We start from the raw sequence: 26,380 nt of genomic DNA, 5'->3' as shown, positions 1-26,380 counted from the left end.
CATGAGAGGGCCTGATTTTTAAAGGAGCTTTAGTCCGTTGTTGCCAGTGAGAATTTTGTCTGGGCTGCATTACTGAAAATCATACTTGCGATGTATATTTTGACAGAAAATGCCCAACTTACAGAAATCAGTTACACTGGAAGGATCATGAGGTGATCATGTTTATCACAGTGAAAATCTCACCCAGCTTCTACTAAAGTCAGTGGGAGTTCTGCTTTTGACTTTGGTGGTGCAGGCTTAAGGCCCAAATGCACAGCTACAGATACCAACGAAGAAAAATACCTGGCACTAAAGCCATCATTTGTATAGAGAAAATTCTCTGTCACTTTACGTCAGTGCTGTCTGGATTTCCACTTGTCTCCTCAGGACTGTTACATCTCTATAATATAACAACCCTTTTGCCCAAATAAATGTTTTGAAGTGCAAGTGGATTCATATCTGTTTAAAAATGACAAAGCTCCTGGAGCTAAAACATATTTGAAATCACAAAAAATAAATAGTCAGTCAGAATACATTCAGCTTCCAAATGTCAGGGAGACTGTCAGACAGCAAAAGGCTGATATTTCTCCTTTTACAGATCTGAGTATCCCTGTGTGTGAGGAGTTAGACAAGCACAGACTTGCGGAATTGAAAAGGATTATAGGTATGGCCCTTAAAAATCTAAATAAAAAGGAAATGTGCTGCTTTTTTTCTGTATGAAAAACAGAACATATTCCTAAATTGATGGAAAATATTCTTTAAATAAAGCGATCATTTGGCTGCTGTGCTCCCCAAAAAGAACGATAAAGAATGATTTCCTAAATGCATCCTTATTAGATAAAAGAGCTATAAAGACTATCAGTGCTTATCTGACAATCTTTATTTATAGCAGAAGAAAATAAAATAAATGAATAATTTAGGCAATAAAGATGAACATGAGTGTTTTCCCTGCCATATCTTCTGCTGATGAAATTAATCTGCATTTCTAAGAATGCCTGCTAATAACATTGTATGATAAAGAACAGATAATGTTGCAGCAGAGCAACTGTAAGGGGTATTTATGCTGCAGGTATAAAGATGACCTGCACAAGCTGTTTTTTTTAACCAGAGCTTTAGTGGAAGGTGGTGCATCAGTAGGGCACAGCCATCACGTAGCTGTCACTGCTCTCAGACCTGGGCTAATATCGCTGCACAGTGCAGAGCCATGCGGAGACAGCAACTTGAGTTGGTGCTGGCCTGAGAAGGGATCTCAGTACCTCCTTCAGGTAGTCCCAGGATATGGGCAAGCCCTAAAATATAATGCAGCTTGTTGTAATGTTTGATTTCAAGAGATGAGGCTGTGACTGAAGTAATTCTGAAGTGTTTCCCCCACTCCCTGTGTCAAGGGACACATGATGGCTAACAGTACTGAAGCATTAGAAAAGCCTTGCTGGCCTTAGCCGTGATAAAATCATCCATCTGGCTGGAAGAAGCATAACTGAAAATATTGGACGTCATTGAGATATAGCCATTTAACATAGCTAATAGGAAAGTTATTTTGAAATGGAAACCTCACAAGAACAGTGTTCAAGATACAAATTTTATTAAATCTGATTCCAAGCCCTGTCTCTCTTTAGGCCTTGGAATTAATTAATTTGATCCAGACATCTTATTAGTGACTCGTTTCTAAAATGAATACCTATTCCTGGTTGAAAATCATGCGTGAAATCGTGGTAGATATGGGCCAGGAAGAGAGAAATGTCCACACCTGAACCTTTTCTCTGAACCTGTGAGTTTAATGCTTGTTGTTCTTTTGCTGTAAAACAGAAGTACTGTGGTTAGATACTGATAGGTTTTGTTAGTAAGTTATTATGTATGTAGTGCATGGATTTAAACGTCATTCAAAGCCAAAGTTAAATTTCCTGTATTTGTATGATTTCTCTTTTAACCCATTAAAGAAATTACCAAATAGTTAGATCGTTTCCAGTTAAATTTATAAGGTTTGAATTGGTGACTATTTGTGTTACCCAGTTTCTATAGCTTGTGTATTTATTTTCCAAACTAGCATGGAGAGTACAAAATCAGTAAGGCAGCCTGATAAACTGTGTGACAATTTCCATTATTATATGGAAGTTTTCCTAAAATTACATAAAATATATTAAAACAATGCTTTAAAAAGTACAGTTTTTATGAATGCCATAAATCAGTTCCTTTTCCTTTATATTTGTTAAACATAATTAGATTGTCCTGGATATCTCTAGTAGGTTAAGGAAAGAGTAAAAAAACCCAACCAAATAATTTCTCTAAAACTAAATTTGAAGTATGACTCAGGATACTTCTTTTTTTGTCCTGTAGTGAACTGGCAACTTTAGGTGGATTATATTACATTATAGTGAGTAACTTGGAGTTAATCAGACTGGGCTGTACTGGAAACTTTGCCTTCACCTTCTCTACACATTACGGATAAAAGTTTGTATTTGATATTTTGGTATAATATACTTCTCTTTTTATTGTATTATTGATGATGAAATTCATATACATGTGGAAAAAAATAATATTCCTAAAGAGTTAGCAATAAAATATTATGGCTATTTGTAGAAGACATAATTATGTTTAAAAGCAAAATCAAAGACTTTTTCTTGTAGAAAATGGCACAAATTCCATATTTTGTTGCTACTGCAAACGATAGACTTGATGAGTCCCAGATTATTAACCCTATGAAGACCTACATGGATGGAAACATCTAAAGGTCAATGGTCTTTTGTGAAGAATCCTGCTCTTCCATTCTCCGTTTGGGAGGGTCTCTGGAGAAAGGGAGGCTGACTGTGAAGGGAATGTCTTTTATAAATTTTGAATCAGGTGCTGGAGCAAAATACTTGTTTTTTCTTACGAAATTAAAAGAATAAATCTTTAAGTGATTTGGTAAATTGGTAAGTTAGTGCTACAACTTTACGGCTAGAAATGATAGCTTAAATTCTAGTTCTTATTTCCAGAGAAAGTGAGTTAGGTGCTCTTGTTCTAATTTACATAAATAACAGTGCATATAAAATCCTATTAAATTGATCGTAAAGATTCGAATGATTTCACCTAAAATATTGTAAGGCTTGAGGTCATTAAGAGAGGACAACATACTGTTAACAGTGTATTGCATAGTTTTCATCAGAGGTATCTATACTGCATATCATAGATAGCTACTGCCTGCTCTTAAAGCCTAATCTTGCTTTCATTGAAAGCTCCCGTTAAATTGAGCATTTCGTAATATTGGCCTGTTAATCCAATGCATTCACAGACAATACAAATAATTCATACTTAGAAAAATAAAGATCAGTCAGGCATGTTTAACTGAGATGCATATAAACATTTCTGAGATATTATTAGGCTTCAGTTTCTGTAGAAACAGAGATAATGGACACAAATATATGCAGGCAATTTTTTCAGTCTGTAAATAGCCCATGCTGCATTTTAAGAAACTCTGCCTGAAATCCACAGGCAACCCAAGAATGTTACAGCTTTATAATAAATTAATAACGTTTCAGTCTGAATAAAACCAAACCTGCTTCTTCTATGTGCACTGATAAGTATTTTTTTGCTTGGTTTTCTAAAGAATGAGGCCTGTTTGGCTGCGCTGTGTGCGGAGGGGTTATACGCATGCCAGTGGTGTCTGTGCATGTCTCTCACTGCAGCAACACTTGAACCCTGTGGATAATTTCAGCCAAGTTTGACAGGCAGCTAGCAGCCTCACAATGAGTGCGTTCCTACGGGTTTCATGAAAATAGATCTCTGTATGGAAGAGAGAAATTCTCCTAATATCTCTTTTGAGGAAGATGGGACCACATATTGTGCTGCTGTTAGTCATGCAGAGGAGTGGTAGGAGGAATACCGGGGTGGGACAGCTCTGTAAGCGTTCGCTGCTCCCTATTAAATAACAGAAAACCTGAGTCTGAAATGCAATTTGGAAGAGACCAAGTTTCATTAGATCTATTGCTGATGGAGTTGGCTATTCACCTTGAGGAAAATTGTCTACCTTTTTATTAAGTTGTAGTAGTGCCTGTAGATTGCCCTTCTAGCCTTGTGTTAAGTGCAGCATATAAGCATAGAGTTAAGTGAAGTTTTATGAAGTCCTGAGTACATAAAAGCAGCTTGCTTTTATTATAAGCTCAAACCTGGTGTCTGATCTTGCCAGTACTTCCAAGTAGCCTTTGAGTACCTGAGAACTGTGAGACTGCACTCAGAAGAAAATATATTAAAGTGCAAAAGTTTGCAGGATTACACCCTTAGACTGATTTCCAAGTATGTCTTGATGACTGAGCTTGTTAAAGAAAAGCAGAAAGTTCCCAGCTCTATAATTTGCTCTCAGCAGAGCTTTGTCAGAGCCTAAGACTTGTTCTACTCAGAGTAAAATGAAAGATGAAACACTCATATATAAGGAAATACGATTAAAACAATCAGCCAATGAAACAAAAATCCTCTGAGCTACTCCTATCTCTGTTTTTCCTTATGCATCCTGTCTCTTCTCTGTTTTGGATAATTAAATTGAAAGCTCTTCTAAATGAGGAACTGTCTACATTTTGTCTCTTGTGTAATACGAAGATCACGGGTGGTACTTCAAAAAATACATTAATATTTAGCATTTGTCTTTACTGTCTTTGATGAAAACATAGAATTTCTGCAAGAATTTTTCTAAGGATGAACAAAGAAATACCAGCCTGAATTGGCAGTATGTAGTATTTCTCCTGAGGGATTTTGTCCATGAGCTAAGGAGGAGCATATGAAATCCCATACATGTTCTGCCATTTAGTGCATGGTAATACAGAACTGTATGTGAGAGGTAGACATGGCCAGGATGAGACTCTTGGATGCATACTGTCATGAAGTTTTGACGAGCAATGAAAATGTATATGTAAGCGGGATACAGTTATAGAGCACGGGGATAAGTTCTTTGACAATTCTCCAGCAACTGTGGCACAAGTGAGATTTCAATCACAACTTTCAAGCAAGGCGGTAATTTGGGATGGCTTAGGTATTGTAACTAAGGGTGGTCTAGGGAGTAGAAATGCGGTCAAGGATTCATGACTGATGTTCAGTTTCTGTTTCTGTCACAGCCCGTTGTGCAAATTTTAGCAAACCTCCTGCACACAACAGAGTTCTGTTGCAAAAAAATTCTGGCCTGTCCCCAAAAGCAGAGGTGTTATGGTGATGGCACTGCAAAACCAAGTCTAACCTAAAAAGTACCAGAGCTATACAAGTATTACATTGCTTTCCACTTCTGCCCTATGCAGGCTTTCCAATTCCTGCTGGTGCTGGCTTTATTGTACAATTTAGATGCTCCCAAAATGTCTCTCTGTACTTTTTGTTCATGTTCTGTGAAACACTGATAGTTGATCTTCCCACCCTCACTCTGATATTTTAAGGATAAATATGCTAAGGACTGTGGGGGACTCAAATACTGTGGTGACTGGGGTCATCTTAGACCAGAATGTTTTTCCGGTAAAAAAGAAGTAGGCTCTTTCTGAAGTCTTATCTTCCAAAGCCAGAGCTCCTGGCTGGAGTTTGCTGCATTACTGGCTTGCTGTAAAGGCAATGGCATCTGCTTTTCTTTGTTCAAGGCTTTGCACAATTTGGAGCTTAGAGAGATGGCCCCTTGTTTCAAAATTGCCCTGTTTGTGCTTAGTCGTTACCTCCGTGGAGCTCAGCAGTCCGGCCTCCCAGACCTTTGTAACAGATGCCATTGTGCAATGTGAGCGATTGTGATTGAAGTTTCCAGAATAGATTTTAATTAGAAACATAACTTCATACAGTAGCTTGGAAGGAGTACAGGATAAAAATCAAAACAAGAGATGAAAAAGAAAATGCCAAAAGAGACAAATAAAAGGCCATTTTATTGGCATTTTGTACTGAAAAGCACTTGACAGGAAATACTGTGCATATCTGTAAAAAACAAAAGCATATAGCAAGCAGTAATGACTATATTATGAGGACCTCAAAGAACCAGATCCTCAACTGGTGTAAATCAGCATTGCTTCATTGATTTTATGGGTGCTGCCACTTCGCATTGACTTCACTGATGCTATACTCATTTATACCAGCAAGGACCCTGGCCAGTTTGGCACAAGTGAAAGAAAAAATGCTGAATACTTGTTTATGACTTGCTTATTTTTTTATTAAATTCTAATCTTTTGTTTTGTAGATTGTCCTCCACTTGGTCTAGAGACATTAAAAATTACTGACTTCCAGCTCCATGCTTCCACAGCAAAGCGGTACGGCCTTGGGGCCCACAGAGGAAGGCTTAATATTCAGGTAACATCCATTTTTCTCCTAAGTGGTGGAATGGCTTAAGGTTGTGTTGTTGTATAAAGAGAACCAATGGATGGTTATTGCTTCTGACTACTTTGTCAGCTCATGTAATTCAAATGAAGGGGAAACATTGGAATTACAACAGTCAATAAGGTTGATGGATTACTCTTAAAGTTGTGGGGCTTATTTCTTGATTTAGAAAATGCTCCCAACTTAATGTGCTGAGAATTCAAATCCTTACAGAATTCTCTGCATAAGTAAAGGTGCAGGTGGGGTGGCACAGAAATCTTTCTCAGTTGTAGGAAATCATTCCAGGTCTGTTAACAGTGAGACTGAAAAGAAGCTTATGGAGCAAGTTGCTTCTTTTTTGTTGTTTGCTTGTAGTTAATGACAGTGGTTAATTGAAATTGTGGTTTTAAATGAAGCACTTACCCCAAGGCAGCTTTTCAAATGCAATGATAATGCTACAAAAAATGCTGCAGTTTAGAAGCCACTAGCATACAACCTTTTGTCTGGTTTTGCTGCTTTTGTTTTATCATTAAGAGTTGTGCATTGCAGGACCAATTTCTATTTCCTATGTCTTGTGTTTCTTTTTTCTATTTTATTCATGCTACTTGCTGAATTACAGTTGTTTCCAGTGTGAAAATATTCCTTTTGCATAAGAAAGTAGAACATTTAAAACTCAAGCTCATATACTGGACACCAAGTCAAGAGTGAAAAATGCATAAAGTTTGTTTAACTTACTAGTTAGCTTTTATTGACCCTCCATTAGATGTTTTTCTCTCACTGAAGAGAATTGCTAGTTAATGGACTAAGAAAGGGACTAGGAACCATGAACTCCAATCAGCAGTGCCGTTTCACATGATGCCCAATTCAGGGTAATGGTAGGCAGCTGCTGGAAGGAGGCACCCATGGTGCAATTCCTCCTTTTTTTTTGAGCTTGATCTAGTGATAGTGCCTTTCCTGAAACAGTTCTGTGAGTTTATCCAGAGGAGACCTGCTCTATTTTTTGTTTTGTTTTGATGGGTTGGGTTTTATCAGAAAAGCTCAGTAAACCAGTTCACTATGCTGCTATGCAAGCACCGGAATTAACTCAAGGTGAACGGTAGGAGCATGTGGGCAGCATGGAGATGGGAATGGGCCCTTTCCTTTCAGAGTGCTTGTGCTATTACACCAGTTTGGGTTTGAGGTGAGACTTTACTTGCAGCCTTTATGTTTAATTTCTTCTGAGATCTGAGCAAGGTACCTTGCTTCTTTATTTCATATTCTTTGCTAGGAAAAAAACCCTGATGAACACAAAAAGAGTATGTAGACAGTGGTGATGTCCAGAGCCTCCAGTGGAAGCAAAGAAAAGCATCTTTTGCTGGGAAACTAACAGAAGAGAGGCTCCAGGTGGCTTGTACTCCCAAAAAGCACTTGGGGCTAGGATTAGACTGAGTTTCCACAGGGGCATTTGTTTCTCGTGGTATGCTGGTGCCAGTTAGGATCTCAGGGGCCTGCATTTGTCTCGCCCCATGTTCATCTGCTGCCACCTCAGCTGCTGGTTAGCAGCGGTGTCCAGGCGCTGCTGATTGTAACAGCAACGCTTCTGCCGCTCCTTTGGCAAAGCTTGCGCTTCTGTTTGCTGTGAGCATAACGTCTCTGCCCGGGCGGCCCTGCAGGTCTTGTGTCGGCTCCGGAGTCCTGCGCAGAAGTCTCGGATGAAAAGACCTTTAGTCCCAGTGCCAATTAAAACAGTGTTTTTACTTTCTTCTTTGTTCTCTAATTTCAGATCTTTGTTTAGAAAAATCATTCTTTTTCCTACGAACAAAAGTTTTCATGATGTCATACTTGTGCTTGATACAGATTTTCGTTTTGTTGTTATTCTCTCAAAATGTATTAATTCCACATAAATTCTTCTTACTGTGTGAAAGTTATGTTTTGATTCTTTTCTGGTCCCATGACTCTCAGAAGCTCATATGTGAATAACCCAAAAGCGCCTAATCTATGGCAATGTTTGATTTCAGTGATTTTTTTTTTCTGTTTTACTTTTCCTGTTTGAATGCAGCATTTTTCTCTCCTACACCTTTATCTATAATAGACACTTCTTGTAATCCTCAAATCAAAACTTTCCACATTACTGAAAGCTTATTTCTATACGATAAAGTAATGTCCTAAACCCCTTGATGACTTAGAGTTACCGCTGTGGCTGACAGTGTTAAAAGTGCAGTCTTGCATTTGTTTCTCTTTTCTCCTACCTGTGGGATTGGCTTAAAATTGATAACCTTTCAATATATTTGAAGCCAGTACCACTCGCAGATCTCTTCCCTGCCACTTGATTTTCAGTGTTTAGTTTTATTTTGCATTTAGGACTTCTGAATTTCAGTAGTATTTGAAAAATATATGCTTACAACCATCTGTAGGCATCACAGGGGAGCTAAGTTTGAAATGGAGAGTAACTTGCGTTACAGTAGAGTGGCGGCTGCGGCAGCTGACTTATGGCAGAAGACTGAAATTTTGTTCTTCATCTGAATACATTTGGGCTGTAATGCCTTTCTTTTCATTATAGAAGGAGGCTTTTTGAATAGTGATAATGTGAATAAGGGCTTATTCTGTCTTGCAAATGTTTAATTCAGAAGAGAAACATGAATTAAGATCAGAAGTCATATCATTTGTAAAGGTATCATAAGCTTTTGTGTATTTCATTTTAGCTTCTAAGCGCATATGTACACATTGCATAAACAGTCACTTGTTTTATCTGAATCACAATTTTCAATAGTTAAGTTTATAGATAACTTATTGAACAATGACAAGGGATCGTCCTTTTTGCTATGTGCAAAAGTTGCCTTTTATAAAACATTGCAGGGGAAGTTTCTGGGAAATTAAAAAAAAAAAAAAATTATAACATAAATCTGGCTAGCGTTTTACATGTATAGTAAAATAATCATTTTCACTTTTGATCCATGGCTATTCTGCTGTATTTTATAGCAGGAGAAGTTGGGTGGTGTAGGAAAATTCCGAAATGAGACGTTGGTGGAAATGAAGACAGAACTGACATCACTGCCCATGCCAGCCTCTGCTAGTTAATTGAATGGTGATGCCTTGTGCTTGTGAGCGGTCCACAAGCCTGAATCTCATACTGATCCAAGTTTCAGTTGAAGTTTGGAAGTGGACTGTTTCTTTATTGCTAATGACCTTCATCAGTTGGTGTGTGGAATTTGAGGTATTCAAAAGCACATTAAATGTTTTCGTACTTGGACGTGAGGAAATCTAAGCTAGGTTAGACTTACAGGTGCTCTTGAAAATTCAGTGAAAGGAAAAAAGGGTTTGCTTAAGACCTAGTCCTTGCTTCCAGTTTCTGTTAGCTCCTGCACTCTTCTACTTATGAAGATATTAGTGTTTAAAATGTACTATATTTAAAAAAAAAAAAAAAACTTTTTCATTTTCTGTATGTCATAATATGAATCCATTAATTAAATACAGGGTTTTTTAAATTGAAGTAAGCATTTTACTGGGATAGAGTATTTTGAACTATATTCTTTGATAATAGCTGTTCTCATCATTCAGGAAGGAAGATTATAATTTTCCAAAGATTTCAATGACAAATTATTAAATATTTGCTAAAAGCTCTAAGGTTTTTATGGAAACAATATTTTGAAGTGGCCATCAAGGAAATTCCAAATTTAAAGCTCCTTTTTCGAAGAAAAAAAAGGGGGGGGGAGGGAAGGGGGAGACAGACGGACAGACAGAGTCCTGGCTTTAAGAGATACAGAACACAGAAATTTGTTGAGATTCTTTTCCTTGGGAGATATTTTTATCAAAAATTTTTCGAGCAGTATTCTGTGATAGTTATGCACAGCTACTTGCTAAATCCCTAGTGAAAAATATTATTTTAGCTTAAGAAAAGTTGAAGTAAGGAAAAAAGGATCAGGAAGAAGTAGTAACACAGGTTTTTTTTATGCTCTTTCTTTGGCCCTGTTATTTTAAGATCTGCGTAACTGTAATCATACCCTTTAGACTCCCCATATTCACTGTATGACTTAAATATATGCCAAGCTTTTAATCAAGTCCAGCTGAAACCATGGAAACTTAAATATGTAATTTGAGGGGGGTGTTGTTTTTGCAAATAAGCTCTTCTTTCTCTCCTCTGTTTTATTTTTTCATTGTAATGTCGAGGACAGGTTTACACCGTGATGCGTATCGCTTTTCTGTGTAATGCCCTCATTCTGAATGAGAAAAAACCCTGAACCAAAAATCCCCCTTGAAGCACTGTCAGTGATGTATTTGGTCCACTGAAATTGGTGATATTTCATCAGTGCAAGTGGAATTAGTACAGTGCTGGTTCAAGGTGCTCCCTGGATCTTAATACTTCCTGGCAAGCACTGGTTTTAAACCCTCAGGCTACTTCAAATTCCATCTTATTTTAAAATACTTTGAAACCTTTTCCTGAAAAAGGTTATAACTCAGGTCAGTGATCATATTTATATTCTCTCTTGTTTTCCCATTGTTCAATTCTCCTTGAAAATATTGTTTTCCGGTGTTAACAGAATTTTCTTTTGTATCTTATACTTCAATTTATACACAAACTTCCCTTTCTATATGTCAGAGTTAGTACAGAGAACTAGGTGACTTTATGTAAGTTTGGCAGATGCAGTAAAACTGAGATAGCACACCTGAAATTTTGTTAGGTTTTGATACCTTAGAAAATGAGAGATTTTAGGATTTGAATATATGTCTGCATTTTGCAGGACTTCTTTCAGATGCAACTAGACTTGGACTGGAAGATGGGGTCGACTGCTACATCTTCTTTTGTGGCTTAGGTCCACCTCAAAGTGCATTTTAGTAGAAACTCCATAAAAATGGATGTAGACAAACCCATCAATTTCTGCCATCCTAACACTGCTGTGACTCTGTAATCTCTGCTGATACTGCTCAGTGGGATGCTAAGGGATGATTCAGACAATTTAATTAATGATTGTGTCCTTGGGTATTTATTTGGTTATATATACAAAATTGAGGTTATATCACTGAAGAAACAATAACTATATGCCAATGTTTAAGATCTTTGTCTTTAATGTAGATTTACAAAGTTTTCTGTACTCTTCATTTATAATTGGGGAACATTTAAGAATATCTATTCTTAGAATTGCCTGGATGGCAATGATAAACCCATGCTAAACACAGAAGAAATGCCATAATAATACGTGTAGCTCTTGAGGGCCATATGGAAAAGCTTCTGTGCGTTCTATGACTTTCCAACCAGCTTGGTGCAGAACATGTCCTGGGTTTTAGTAATGGGATGAATATCCGTAGACCTCAGATGCTACATTTCTTTAAATGCTATTTCATGTGTGTTTAGAATACATCTTGCTGAAAAGATCTTGCAGCTCTTTCTTTTTTGAAAAAGTTGAGAGGGCTGTTTGTTTTGTTTATTGCCAGTATAAATTGGGATATAGGTGGGTATAAGTTGGAGTACAGCTGGGAGCTGGGCATTCCTGAATTCTTGTCCTCTGACATCTGCTGTAAGGCCTGAAAGTCCCTAGTGATGAAAATTTTGTAATTCTGGGAATGAGAATTGGTGGAAAACATTTCCGTATGCCCTACACTCTCCTTTGCTGCTTTCAGTGGAAAAGGAGGTCGTTCCATCTCTAACCATTCTCTAATTGGATTGGAGTTGGCTTTTTAGGACTTGGATAACTTGGAGGACCATGCAGATAACTCCTTCTGGATAAAGACTCCATTAGGTCACTGGCAGACAAAGGTGAACTAAACAGAACTAAAGTTCTGTTTATGCCCTTTAGCTATATCAGGTTCTTAGTTTTTTGGGTTCTTAATTTTTAAAGAGACTTAGCAGTACTTTTTTTGCTTTGAGTATGAAAAATACTTTGGTAGCTCCTTATAGCTGTTGAGAATGACAGTCTCGGGGGTCTTGGAATATTTGCTTGAGCAAAAAGAGAAAGTGGAATGAATGATGACTTCATGTTTTCTTTTCTTTTTCCCATGAAAGACCTTTGGTTTTGTGGTTCTGATTTATGAAGACAGCCTTGCCTTCTTTTCAGGCAGGTGTTAACGAAAATGATTTTTATGATGGTGCTTGGTGTGCAGGAAGAAATGACCCATATCAGTGGATTGAAGTAGATGCTCGAAGGCTAACAAAATTCACTGGAGTTATCACACAAGGAAGAAACTCTCTCTGGTCGTAAGTACATGCTTACTTTTCTCCCTGTGACTCCAGGCTTTCAAGCCAAGGAATTTACATTGTATTGTGTATTCTTTTTTCAAGAAAGGGGAATAATGGAAATACAATGTTAAATCAAGTAATTGAACAGAGAAACAATAAAAAGCAAAGTGTTTATATGTGGCATACAATACAAACTTGAAGAGAGCAAACTTCTATAGTCATTATTTACACATAAATTAGAGTTAAAGGACGCAATGTAATTTACATGCTTTTATCCTCACTTTGTTGAACTTGATTGTATTAAGTTTCCTAATTCTTTGCCAATATTTAACTTGGTTAGTTTATCATACTAATGAACAATAAGTGATCTGTGACATTTACTAATACATAGGCAATCACTAGATAACTGGTAAAATTCCAAAATCACAGAATCACAGAATCACAGAATCGCTGAGGTTGGAAGGGACCTCTGGAGATCATCTAGTCCAACCCCCCTGCTCAAGCAGGGTCACCTAGAGCACATTGCACAGGATTGCATCCAGGCGCGTTTTGAATATCTCCAGAGAAGGAGACTCCACCACCTCTCTGGGCAACCTGTTCCAGTGCTCTGTCACCCTCACAGTGAAAAAGTTTTTCCTCATGTTCAGATGGAAGTGTCTGTGTTTCAGTTTGTGCCCGTTGCCTCGTGTCCTGTCGCTCGGCACCACTGAAAAGAGTCTGGCCCCATCCTCTCGACACCCTCCCTTCAGATACTTGTACACGTTGATAAGATCTCCTCTCACCCTTCTCTTCTCCAAGCTAAACAGGCCCAGCTCTCTCAGCCTTTCCTCATAAGAGAGATGCTCCAGTCCCCTAATCATCTTTGTGGCCCTTCGCTGGACTTGCTCCAGTAGTGCCACATCCCTCTTGTACTGGGGAGCCCAGAACTGGACGCAGTACTGCAGATGTGGCCTCAGCAGGGCTGAGTAGAGGGGGAGAATCACCTCCCTCGACCTGCTGGCAACACTCTTCCTGATGCACCCCAGCATACCATTGGCCTTCTTGGCCACAAGGGCACATTGCTGCGTCATGCTTAACTTGGTGTCCACCAGCACTCCCAGGTCCTTCTCCGCAGAGCTGCTTTCCAGCAGGTCAACCCCCAACCTGTACTGGTGACTGGGGTTATTCCTCCCCAGGTGCAGGACCCTGCACTTCCCTTTGTTGAACTTCGTGAGGTTCCTCTCCGCCCACCTCTCCAGCCTGCCCAGGTCTCTCTGAATGGCAGCACAGCCCTCTGGTGTATCAGCCACTCCTCCCAGTTTTGTATCATCAGCAAACTTGCTGAGGGTGCACTCTGTGCCTTCATCCAGGTCATTGATGAAGAAGTTGAACAAGACTGGACCCAGTACTGACCCCTGGGGGACACCGCTAGCTACAGGCCTCCAACTAGACTCTGCACTGCTGATCACAACTCTCTGAGCTCTGCCATTCAGCCAGTTCTCAATCCACCTCACTGTCCACTCATCTAACCCACACTTCCTGAGCTTGTCTATGAGGATGCTATGGGAGACAGTGTCAAAAGCCTTGCTGAAGTCTAGGTAGACAACATCCACTGCTCTCCCCTCATCTACCCAGCCAGTCATTCCATCATAGAAGGCTATCAGATTGGTTAGGCATGATTTCCCCTTGGTGAAGCCATGCTGACTACTCCTGATATGATTTTTAAATCAACAGTTAATATTTATTTCTGTATTATTTTGTAAAAGAAGAGTTTATAACATAACCAAAAACATGCAGTATGTTTTGATCAGAACTCAAGTGTTTGCTACTAGGTATGCTGTGCTGTGTTTATGGATGGCAGGAAGACTCCATGGAGTTATAGCCTGGTTGCTGTACGGCTTGTAGGAAGGACTGCTTTTCATGAGAGGCAGTTCTCTTGCTGCTTTGCCGAAAGGAGAGGCAATATAGTACTGTAAAGCCCAGGAGCTTGGCTTCTGATCCTTTAGTGCTGTTCCTTTCAAATGCTGAAAGCACCCTAGAGCTTTTTGGCTACTGCTCATCCTACAGAATGAGAATATTGCACTATGAAATAACTAATTTGCACCAAGTTGTGTGTATTTGTGTGCGCTTACCTGGTTGTGATCTGCTTCTCAGAGTAGGCGCCTAGATTAGGCCCTCACTGTGTTGTAGAAATCAGTCCTTCTGTTCAAACCACTTCTCCATGGACATATCAGCAAAAGACTAATTGTTCATGCTGGATATTTAGCTCACCAAAGTGAGAGACCCCTGAAATGCAAGAATTCGCCCTCTACCCCCAGATATCTGAATCCCATTCTGCACTAATGTTAATCCTTCTAAGGAAGAAAGCAGACACTGTATGTGAGAAAATTAGATGGAGAAAGGAAAAATTTCCCCTTTGCTCTGCTGGAGATCTCTACAGTCTCATGCAGTTTGAGGTTGTAGTTTGATGCAATGGGGATGTGAAAGAGGGAGGACTTTTTTAGACGCTTCTTTCACTAGTTCTCACCCTAGCTATCATTGCTACAGAAGATACCAAAAGTACCCTGCTGACATCAGTGGAATTACTCTATCACACAGCCCGTATGAGTGAGGTGAAAATCATGTGCTGGAAATAGAGCAATTGGCTGGCCTGAACAGGAGCTGGAAGGCATGGTGTATTTTATTCCTGATCTTTACAGTGTTCATTCACAATCTCTTTTAATTTCTTGTTGGGTCTTGCTGCACTACGTGAGCGAATAATCCCACTCACATTGCTAGACTTTCTTGGCCATGTGGGTTGGGGATGCACAGCCTTAGATTCTTTCTGGTCAGGTCCCTCAATTAAGAAAATCTGCATGCTGTACAACAACAAGCAAACCAGAAAAATACCACTGTAGTTAAGCAAAAAGAAAAAGAACCTTTTTACTTCCTACACTATAATTTCTGGTGTTTCTTTTCTTTTACGCATTGGTGTGGGAGCAGGAGCCCTTTTGGCAAGAAGGTTTCTATATTTATTCCACTTTGTTCTGTGTTAGGTAGATAATTATTCTAGCAAAGGCTTATTCCTTTCTGTATTTGTACTCTTGACATCACTGTTCCCTTCCACACCAGTGCTGCATTGCTTTATCTTGTGTTGCTATTTTTAGTTTAGCTATATCGTGAGTTTACAGCAGGATTTGATGCTCTATATTTGGTACTCACTGTCCTTTTTTAATTTATTTTCTTTGGTGACTGAGTCTTGTTTTCACCCTCTCCCCTGTGCAAAGTCAACTGGCAGAACTGCGAAGGTCTGCAGGAGGAGCAGGGTCAGTGCTGGGAGAAAAGATCCGGGTTCCTCCTAAGTTGCTGTTCATCTTTGCAAAGAAATATGCATGTGTCTGCCTCAGGGGAGCAAAGGCAGGTTTGAAGAGGCTAGCAGGACGCATCTGTGGTGCGGGGCGGGCTAAGAAAAGGATGTCCTGCACCACGGGGAAAAATAGAGTAAGGTCCCTGTCAGGGATAACATCCTACCCCACCTGCAGGTTACACATGAGGGACCGTCATGGAGGTGGCTCCTCTGGGGATGTGGTGGCCTCTGTCTGATTCAGCTGTTCAAATCAGGTGCAGGATCTCCCTTAATAGGTTAATAGGTTAATAGGTTAATAACAGCGACACCAAATTCTGACAGCTGGCTGAAGTGACAGATTGGTAGACTTTCTGCAGTGCATGATTAGGAAGACATGATGTTACTATCTCATAAAGTGTGGGTATATGTGAATGTATGTATATAAATATATATGTAAATGTACACACATACATTTTTGGCATATCCAAGATGACCAATCCTATAGTGCATAATCCTTACTGTAATAGGCGTGGGTTAAACTTCCACCAAACGGTGTTTTGCGCTTTTGCCAACTGCCAGACTTTCTGGGGTTGTGTCACAACCCCTAATGCTAGTAGAAATGTGAGTTTCTGCTGACACAGCCTTGGCGGTGGGACTGGCTTCCCTGGAGTCCACCTCATTCATTTTCCCTCCCATCAAATTGTATAGATAAAATCTGTTTACCTGAGGTTTGTACAGTCTAGTTCTGCATATGTAGGGCCTTGAATTTTAAAAATAATTTAGTACTCCTCAAAGTACCAAAGTAGGTGTCTGCATCTTCAAAAGAGTTTTTCCTGATGTATGCAACCCTCATCTGAGCTAAGAGGGCTGTTCTGGGATTTGCCAGTTTCTGAGCACTCTAGAACATGATGATGACAGCTGCTGCTCTTTGAATTATTTTGTTGCATCTGAATGATGCTCTTTTCAGTGTGACTTCCTTCCTGAATTCCTCATGCAGCCAAGGAAGTAAGAAGGAAGAAAAAAAACTGTGAAATCATGCTGTGGAGAAGAGCTAAACAAGAGAAATTCAGTCTGGGTAATAATAGAAATGATAAGTATGAAACAGAGGTTGTGTTAGAGTGGAGTTTGAAGGCATTTGGTGGAAGCTTTGGTACTTCCGGCAACATAGGGAGACAAGAGCTTATGACATTAACTATAGGAGTTTCATGCGGTGAATTGCCTTTTATAAGCCAACCTGGGAGAAACAGGCTGATAGGACTTTTACTGGTGTGGGTAGGATCTTTTGTAATAGTTTTGATAAATGGGCACTAGAAAAAAAGGAGATTCATTACCTCCTTCCTCTAAGTCTTAGTGGCCACAATGTGATGGTATCAAAAAGCACTATTTATGGTATGAGAGTCTGTGCAGAAAGATGCTATTCTATTACCTAAAGGACCTTCACAACTTCATGAAAATATGTGACAAGAATATAGTGCATTCATAGCCAATAGAAACCTATGTTGGAAAATAAACTTATTTCAGGTAGGTGAGTCAGAAACACCCCTCTGCTGATTTAGTGAAATAAAGAATTAAGACACTAGAATATGTGGTAGGTTTGCCAATGCTATTATATGACACTGATTAAAAAAAAAACCAAAACCGGAATAATTTTTTTCCTTGCATTCATCAAGAAATTTAATATTAAGTGGGGAAAACTTACTTAACATCCACTCTGAACTGCTGCCAAGATCAGACCTGTCTCTGTCGCTTTGGCTTCTTGCTACTAACTTGTAGAGTACACATAAAATGACCAGGGAAGGCAGGTGAGGACACCCCACAGAATGCTGCAGCAAATTACTCTGCTTCTTGTTGCAGAGCTGCAACATTTGAGAAGGCAGTCTGGCCTTCGAGTCTCTTTGTATTACTGATGCCCTAGCCAAAGTGAGCGTACTGATGGTAAAAGCAACCTTTTACTCCTTTTTCCAGCACTGGCAATTGCAGCCTGGATCTGCTGATGGTCCACTCCACCTAGACAGTTTCTACAGGTAGTCTCTTAACATTTGCTTTTTTCATTGGCTTTAGAAATTTTAAGACAATGGATGAACTGAAGATTATACTTAGTACTTAGTGCCATGCATTTGTGTTATTTGCACTGTAATTTTTTATATGAATATATTTTTCTATTCTAAGTCACTATTTTTACTTGTCCCACAGAATGCTTGCATGTTTCTCTATTGCAAGGTCTCATCCTACTTCACTTTTCTTTTTTTTTTTTTTTTCATTAATGGTTAGCTTGGAGATGCAGTCCCAGGGAAGCAGGTGCAGCAGTATGTGGAGTACAGAGAAGATATAGATGGTCTTGAGCCACTGAGAAAGAACTTGAAAATGACAATAGCACCAGAATGAAGGTAGAGGAAAAAATGAAAAGCTATTAGGATAACAAGAACCAGCATTCATCTGTGGCAGATGGATAAGGTTAAATACTGTTCTAGAAGCAAGAGTGCACTTGCCCTGCAGAACACTATGTAGGGAGACCATGGTCATCACAGCTCATCTGTGTGGGTGAAACATCAGCTAGTCTGCTTACTGCTTCTTGTGTTCAAACTCAGTCTTCCAGGGTTTCTTTCTGTAGCCTTGAGAAGTAGAAGCATATCAATAAAGAGAAGTGACCAGGTTTCAGTGACCTAAACCAAAGTCCCTGTTTCCTGTTGAGCAAGCATCTCTGAGTCCTAGAACCAACCATGAGAAAACACTAGTCATGGGTGTGATTTGAAGCTGGCCTAATCTGTGCCAGCAGCCAAGAAATAACTTGCCCATGAAAACTAGTAAGTGAAGGAGAAGAAATAATGACTAACACGGGTTGCTGAGCAAGATGATATGGAAAGAAAAACTAAATGTGGTGAATAAGGGAAAGGAGAAGAATGAGCAGACAAATGGGCAAAAGTAAAAAGAAAGGAAGGAGTCAGGAAGGGGATAAAGAGTCAGGAAAGGGAGGAAGAAGGGGGGAACAGAACAGAGACAGTATAGACCAGGAGAGGCTGCTAGGAGTAGGTATAAAAAATTGCAGCTGCAGGTGTGATAAGAACTCTTCAACCTCAATTTTTCTTTTCTCAGTGCTGCTTGAACAAGTTGCATGTGTTGTGTGTGGGTTTTTTTTTTTTTCTTTCCGTTTTAAATGTCCGCTGCTGCCTGTGGCTCTGCTTGCCTTTCCCAGGGCTCTCGTGCCTGAGCTCTAGACCCGAGAATGTTGTGGGCAAAAGGGGCCAAGGTGCAGAAACAGCTCTTGAAAGCGCAGGTAACCCAACTAGAGAAAGAAGGTACTTGATTTGTTTAATCATTTCCTTCACAAGGAAAAAATGTTTCTATTCTGAGTCAAATTCTGTGCTCAAACTGCACAGCTATGAATTCCATAACAGTCACTTGGAATCAGATCTTTCTGCTTTTCTTTTTCCCTTTTGTAGCGAGCACAATTGGGCCTTGAAGGAAAATTCCTAAATTTTGAGGAGTTCTTCCTTTTACCAGTCGAAATAAGCACAAGGACTCGATGACTGTAGCTCTTCAGACACCTGAGGCATTTTTAGGAAATCTGAAACCATGCCAAAACACTTTTTCATCATCAAAAATGGCAAATTCTGCTTAGATTTTTCCAGAAGTTGTGCAGATGTTCTTGAATTCCCTGGGTAAAGTGGGGCCCAGCTGCAAGAACCAGGGCTGCTTTGACTTTTGTGCTGAAGATATTTGAAACTCAGAAGTGAAACAAATGTGGGTTGATATGAATAAGAGTTAACAACTTGAGAGTGGGCAGAATGTCAGTTCCTTCCTAGGATGCCGCAGTATTAATGAGAACATTTTGGGATTAGTGTTTCTGGGGAGTTATTACACTGTTTCAGTAGGAATGTCAAGTTAATAGAAGGACATTAGTGGCATCTCTTTGCAGGGCTGTTTTGTTTCTCTTCTCAGGCAAGAGAAGTTGGGTGAGTGATGTGACCTTTTAGAAAGGCATGTTACGTCCTGTTCTTAGAGAGGGTTGATGCTAGCAGCTGGGATTTAGCTGGGCTACAAAGGGGTTTATGGCTGAATATTTGGGGGAGAAATATGGTATGTAATTCTTTATATTCTTTATATTGCTTTATGAGTTTTCATGAACTACATATATTTAAACAACTCTTCAGGGCTGTTCTGAGTGGGACACTGGAAGCATCATTGTGGAATTGTGCCATATATTTAAAGCAATGATGTGATAGTTTAAAATATGCACTCTTTTGACAGAAGGAAAGAAAATATTAATCACTGTTAGCAGTTTGGCAAGAATCTAAAAAACATAGGAAGCATGTTTCCCACAACCCAAACAATCTTTTGATAATTCAGCACTATCTTTTGTGTCAAGAAAAAACCACATGTCTAAACAGACACAAAATGTACTGAGTATTAATACATAGCTTCAGACTGTTTCCACACACAGGATGTTTTAATATAGAAAAGAAGATGCAATGTTTGTTAGTAACATGTATTTGTTATCCTTATTAGTTCTAATAAAATGCAGTCTTTCGACTATGTCAAATTATGCGCTGTCACTACATGTCATGAAATAATTAAATGACAATATAATATGGAAAATCATGAATGAAGTATCTGTACAAAATGCTCAAGTTCCAAAGTCAAGCTTTGAAACTTTCATAAAGAAATCCAAAATAGATTTATTTCCAAATATACATTTATTTCTGAAGCTTTAAGCTACAGGAAAACTTTAAAGTGTTAAAGTTAATCCTTTTACTTTTATCCTTTTTTTTTTTAATTCAAAGAAAAAATTTTAAGGGATTAAAAACTTTCTAACTCTGAATTGGGTAGAGGTTAGTCTGAGTGCCTTGCAGTGAGACTGCAGGATGATTCCAAGCCCAAATATCTTACCTGACACCTCTCCTCAAGACGTGGCATGCCATTCCACTGTTCCAGGAGAACATGATAGTCCCACACACCAGGCAGCCCATCCTAGGCCTTTAATACACATTTATTCAGAGCATAGCATCAGCCTTATAATTTCATATCTTGATGTACAATTTATCAAAGGAATAAGGAACCCAGTTAAACAGAGACTATTCAAGACTGTGTATTCAGAAGCACACTTGCTCAATAGTGTAATTCCTGTTTAACCACCCTGTCTGGAGGCGCCCGTTTCTAGAGCTGCCCAGGGACTAACGCAGCCCAAGCTGACTGCGGGGGGAAATGGGGTCATAGCTCTGGCCTGCTTTTAAGCTGGAATCCTTTTGTTCCTGGCTACGTTTTTGAACTAGAAAGTACAGATTGGAAGAAATAGTGTAGACCCCATTCTATCATCCCTGCTGTTTCACCTGTTTGATTTCCGTGTGCTACTCTAAATGGATAGTAACTGATAAATACCCAGCAAAAAATCTTTTTCTTTTTAAATCTGATCACTCTTTTGCTTAAGTCAGTGTATTTGTAGCTGGATAGGGGGATAACTTTGCAATTTCTTATAGTACATCCTCATCTTCAGCTTGCTCTGTTGTGTGTAACATGGCCTTTCATGACCCCTAACATCCCTTTTGACAAACCATTCTTAGAGAATAATACATCTCTGGAAACTACCCAGCTTGCACACAAGCTTTCACCTTCATGAAAAAATAATCACATTAGCATCTTCAGTATTCCACTAATCAGGGTATAAAAAGCAGTGATAATCCACTCAGTCTAACTGCTCTGGCAGTTTCTGAGTGGTTTTCTATATCAGTTTTACTTTCTGTTAACTCTGGCTTAGTGGAGTCATCTCATGGGTTTTTAGGGGTTGCAACGTCGAGAGAGTCAGCCTTTGTCAGCTTCGGCCTAGTGTACTCTCCATTTATTTAACTTCACTATCGCCACTAATTCGTCTTCCACCGCAGTTCTTGTCCTGTGAAGAATTTCGGTATACCATACAGCCTAGCAGGCACTTTTAATGAATACTTGACATTTATTCCTGACTTTAGGAAGCTTATTTTGTGACCTGCTTGGATGATCCCGGGTAGGTGGAGTTCCATGACAGCACACCCAGAAATGTATTTATACTTTCACAAGTTTGCTTGACAAAAATGTCAAAACCGATCACGTTGTGTTGTGAGTATGAGTTGTCATGGCTCTCTCACTCAAATTATGACTGTTTTGCCAGAGAATAAATGACTCATCATGCAAGAGCTGCCAGGGAATAGGTCACAGCCGTGCCCACAAGCAGTGCTTCTGAAGGGTTAACCACCACTTTGCACCCTGGAAAGTGTGGCTTTACATGGAAAGAACTGACTTTACGCAGTGAGGCTGAATGGAAATATTAAGAAGATAAAAGAAAATACTGCCAGCATAGGCCTCCATCACTTCTGACTTAACCTCCATGGAAGGGGCTAAGATGGGGAGTTTTAAATAAATAAACTGAATCATTTGGGAAAAGAGTGTATCAAATGAATACAGGTGCCTGTGACCACAGATTGTTCACATTTAGTAATCACAGCCCTGAATGTAGATATATATTCCTTTATACACCATATACTCCTTTCCCCTCCCTCCCTACACTGAAGAACAGCTTTTCCAAGTTAGCGCTCCTCTAGCACGTACCAAGCTGAACTTGGCCATATCTGTGTGCACTTGGTAGATGTGAGCCCTTTCGGCGTTACCTTAAATATACTCACAGCTGTGTACATAAATGGTGGTATTTGCTGCTCACTCCGAGAGTTTTTCATTCTCCAGTGCTTTAATATTTACAGGCAGGAGACAAAAAGGCATAGTGAGGCAGTACCTATCTAGTTCAACTGGATACATTAAGAGGCCAAGCAGATATATTTCCTCAAATTTGTAACCAATATGTAAAGGTGTGATGGACACAAACAAGAAGGAAAATTAAAAATATCACCAAAAAAAAAGAAGAAACATTGAAGAAAAGGAGTTGCAGCTTGCTCGTGTTTAGCAGGTGTAAGAGATCTGAAAGGGGAAAGGCTCATGAGAGGTTCATTTCAAACGCATGTAGATATTTTTTGTGAAGAGGGGCCTGTAAATGGTGTATGTGTTACAATGTAAAATCTTTGGGGCAGAGACTGTCTTTGACACACACAACAGGCCTCTGGTTTTCAGATGCTGTTACTAGCTTAATGTGCAACAACAACAGTGACAGAAAACACCAACTGTTAGGACCAGATTTTCAAGAAAGGTCAAAAAAACAGAGATTAAAATCTTGTAGAGATCTTGCTGGAAGTGAGAGCTGTTGGGTGGGGAACACATTTGCAGATCTGACTCCTCCTTACTGAGTAGAGCTTTGAAAAATCTGTCCTTAATTCATTTTGAGCATGTGAAATTCTGGCCCTGAGCTCTTCTTCACAAGGCCTCTGAAGAACCAGATTTCACAGCAGTATATTCATTTAGGTCAGCTAGGAGCTATTTTAAAAATTAAATATTCAAAGCTTTCAGTTATTTAAAAAATACCCTTTTGCTATGCAAGCTCCATGTTTTAAATCATATTTATTTTAATTAGTTTGTAAAACTTACTTTGCTACCTGTGGTTAGCCTGAGCATTTTTAACTTGGCTTATTTTTGAAACTTTTGGGCAGTAGGTACTTTAAAGAGTTATCAGCATAAGTATTTTATAATATTAATATTAAAGATTTTTGTGCTGCTTGTGTTTATCTGTGTAACATACAAGAAGAGCAAGAGAATTATACTGGGCAAGGGAGAAAGATGTTGTTTTGGTGGTATCATGCTTTCTTTATGCTCAGTAGCCTTATTGTATAGATATACGAATAGTTCATATTTAGATAATGGAAAGCTGATCCCCTAGACAGGAACCTGGCCTAGGTTGTAAGAGGTCTGCATTTAATTCTCTGCTTTGATTCAGTTTCTCTGCCTGTTCCTGGGCAAGTTACTTAATCGAGCTTCCCTCCGCTTGCCTTTTCCTTATGGAAATGGGCAAGCTGGACATTTCCCGAATTTAAAATTAGATGACGTTCAAATACACCTCATCTAAAGCTAATTCATCATGGATGAAAACCAACTAATTAACAAAAAAATACACCATGTTAAGTGACTTTGAATTGTATTTTGATTTTTGCATTTACTTTCTGTGAATCAAGTTGATTAATCTTTGCAATAGACACTGAGCCTTTTCAGATAGGCTTCTCCTGTAGAGATAGAATAGCCTGGCATACATTTTGAAAAGGATTCTTAGTGGGAAGCATGTGAATCAAAATGATTCCTTGCAAATCTGTATCTTGTGATCCATTTCTGGCATCGAAGAAATTTGTGAGGCGGTTATGTAAGTAGCACTTAAGCCTGTCTTTGTGCTAGAATGTAATGGACTAGAGGTAACGTCTAATACTTTTAAAGACAGACTGTCCACCAATCTGCTTTCTTTTTGCTAAGAAAAGAACTTGATAATTAATGCACTATTTTCTTAATGCTGGTATAGAACTATTTGTGGAGTTATGACTTAATAAAACCATAAAACCAAAAAATATCTATGATTCTGTCTGAGGAATATTATGGTAGGTCCAGGTAGGTTTTGAGAGAGTGAATTCAGAAGAGCTTCTGTACAACAACTGTAGGGACATCCTAAATAATGTTAAGCTTTATGGTTTTCCTTCAAGCTTCCTTAGCAGTGTTATTGTTCAATGTTAATATGCCCTGAAAAGATTTGACATGAAGTGCTGCAGAAATTCATGTTGTCTGCAAATCCCAAACACAATAAGATGGATCTTCCTGTCATCAGGTACCAAAACAGAGTAGATGAAATTCCCTGATACTTCTAGAACAAGACTTTGCTTTAGCTGCCATGCTTCTGTGATGGATTTCCCAGAAAGCTTTGGATTTCTGTATATACATGAATAAACTGGGCAGCACGTACATATTAAATTCTTCAATTCCAGGGAGCATTGTGCTTACTGTAAACAGACTGGCTGTTGATTCAAGCATGTGCAACACATCCATCTGCTTTCTGGAAGTATCAGACCTCCTAGGCTGCACATGTGTAGAAAATCTGCAGCTTTCAAGAAGATTTAGCATGTAGATGCTGTTCTGCTGGTCTGTAGCTGTAGCAATGTCGATGATTTAAAGATATTCAGCTGCCTGGTCGGAAGCACTGTGCTCCTGCTAGGTTTCCATTCTAAGAACATGAAGACATTCCCCTTTCCCATCATATGGACTGTAATTTCAAGGCAAGAAGATGTCATTTTTGAGGGAAATCTGAATTTATAGCAGTCTCCTTAGTACTGGCAGAGGTATTTTTTCTTATAACAAGTGGGGAAAAAAAGGAGAAAGAATTTAAGCAGAATTTAATTTTTTTCTAGAGGCAGTTTTCTTTTCAGTGCTGGTGGGAGAAGTGCTGTGATATTTTTCCTGCATCTAAACAAAAGCAAAGTGCATGTTTATTCCTTACAGGCAAGCACAGCTAACAGGATGTTGTATGTGAAGTAATACATTACCCTGATTTATCTCCTCCCATGCTCCTCTGTAGTCCTCTTAGTCCTCTTACACTGCAAACGTGCTAGACTGGATGTAGTCCCATTTTAACTGGCAGACTGCCTTTGAAAAGTATGTTACTTGTTATCACTCAAGATTGATTATGTGTACAACTTTGATCAGTGTAGGTTCTCCTTTGGGAGAAGTGTAAACCCTTACAGGTGTATGGAGTGAGAAAATTGAAATACAGAAAATAAAACTAGCTTGCAAATATTAATGTAACAATCATATTTTCTTATGTTAGTAAAATGAGCTGTCTTTTAAAACATTTTCTGCGTCATGTTTTTCTTACAAAATTCTCAGTTATACTGAACGTCAGCTGTGATCTTGTAGATTTTTATATCATCTTGATGTTCTATTTGAATTTTTTCCAGTGTTGGAGTAATGAATGTGGATGTATTGTTTGTCCTCTTAATTTTATTTGTGTAATTCAATTAAAAAAGCTCGGAAATACTTCAGAAGCAATGATGTCTTTTGGTTTATAACATTACCTCTTTCAGTCATTCACCCTGATCTTGAAAAATGACCAAGAAGAATAATTAAAAAAAAAAAAACCTCATTGAATGTGTACTGAGTAGGTACATCCCTCAGTCAAACCTGTGAGTTTTCCTCAAGTGTGCTTTCTTGTTCAATCTAAAAAGTTATTTTTCATTTTCCTGGAATTTTGATATTGGCCATTCTCTAAATTCTTCATTTCTAACTTTGCTAGATGTAAATCTGCCTGCCTACAATTAAAGATCACAGTCATATCTTTTAGTATAAATGCCAAGTTATTGCAGAAGCTGAAACAAGGAAGGAGAGTACTTTTTATGAGTTAATAGAAACTTGTATGTGTGCTGAAGACATTGGCTGTATTGTTGCATATCATTTTACAGCCACAGAGTCTTGAGATGCCAGCATGGCACTTCACAGATCTCCAGTAAATCCTCTACCCCAGAAGGTCTCCCACTGACAGGCAGAAAATGAGTATCTGCAGAGGGTTCATAGCTCTTTAGAGTTGTTTAACAAATGCTGCACGTGTTTGTGCAGTGTGGGTGATAGTCAGATGTTCATCTCTTCAGTACAATAACAAGAAATTCAATCAGCTTGGCAAAAGTCAAAATTATGCAATTTAAAATGATATGAATGGCAAAATCCATTCATCTAGGAAGTCTGGTTAGTGATTTGCAAAGGACAGATTTAGTGGACACCAGAACTGG

General features: G+C 38.9%; 1 protein-coding gene across 2 annotated transcripts in view; it reads left to right on the top strand.

Annotated features, from left to right (window-relative positions):
* Nucleotides 1-26,380, top strand: part of CPXM2 (carboxypeptidase X, M14 family member 2) — an 81,197-nt gene that overhangs the window by 22,281 nt on the left and 32,536 nt on the right. For both annotated transcript variants that reach the window (XM_067300354.1, XM_013954422.2), the window contains 2 exons: nt 6,146-6,255; nt 12,291-12,430. In XM_067300354.1, the coding sequence (XP_067156455.1) occupies nt 6,146-6,255; nt 12,291-12,430 (250 nt within the window). The remainder of the gene's footprint in view (nt 1-6,145; nt 6,256-12,290; nt 12,431-26,380) is intronic.

This window comes from Apteryx mantelli, chromosome 7 (genome assembly GCF_036417845.1).
Source record: "Apteryx mantelli isolate bAptMan1 chromosome 7, bAptMan1.hap1, whole genome shotgun sequence".
Taxonomy (NCBI): domain Eukaryota; kingdom Metazoa; phylum Chordata; class Aves; order Apterygiformes; family Apterygidae; genus Apteryx; species Apteryx mantelli.
Note: the sequence above shows the minus strand (reverse complement) of the source record. Positions and strands in the feature narration are given on the sequence as shown.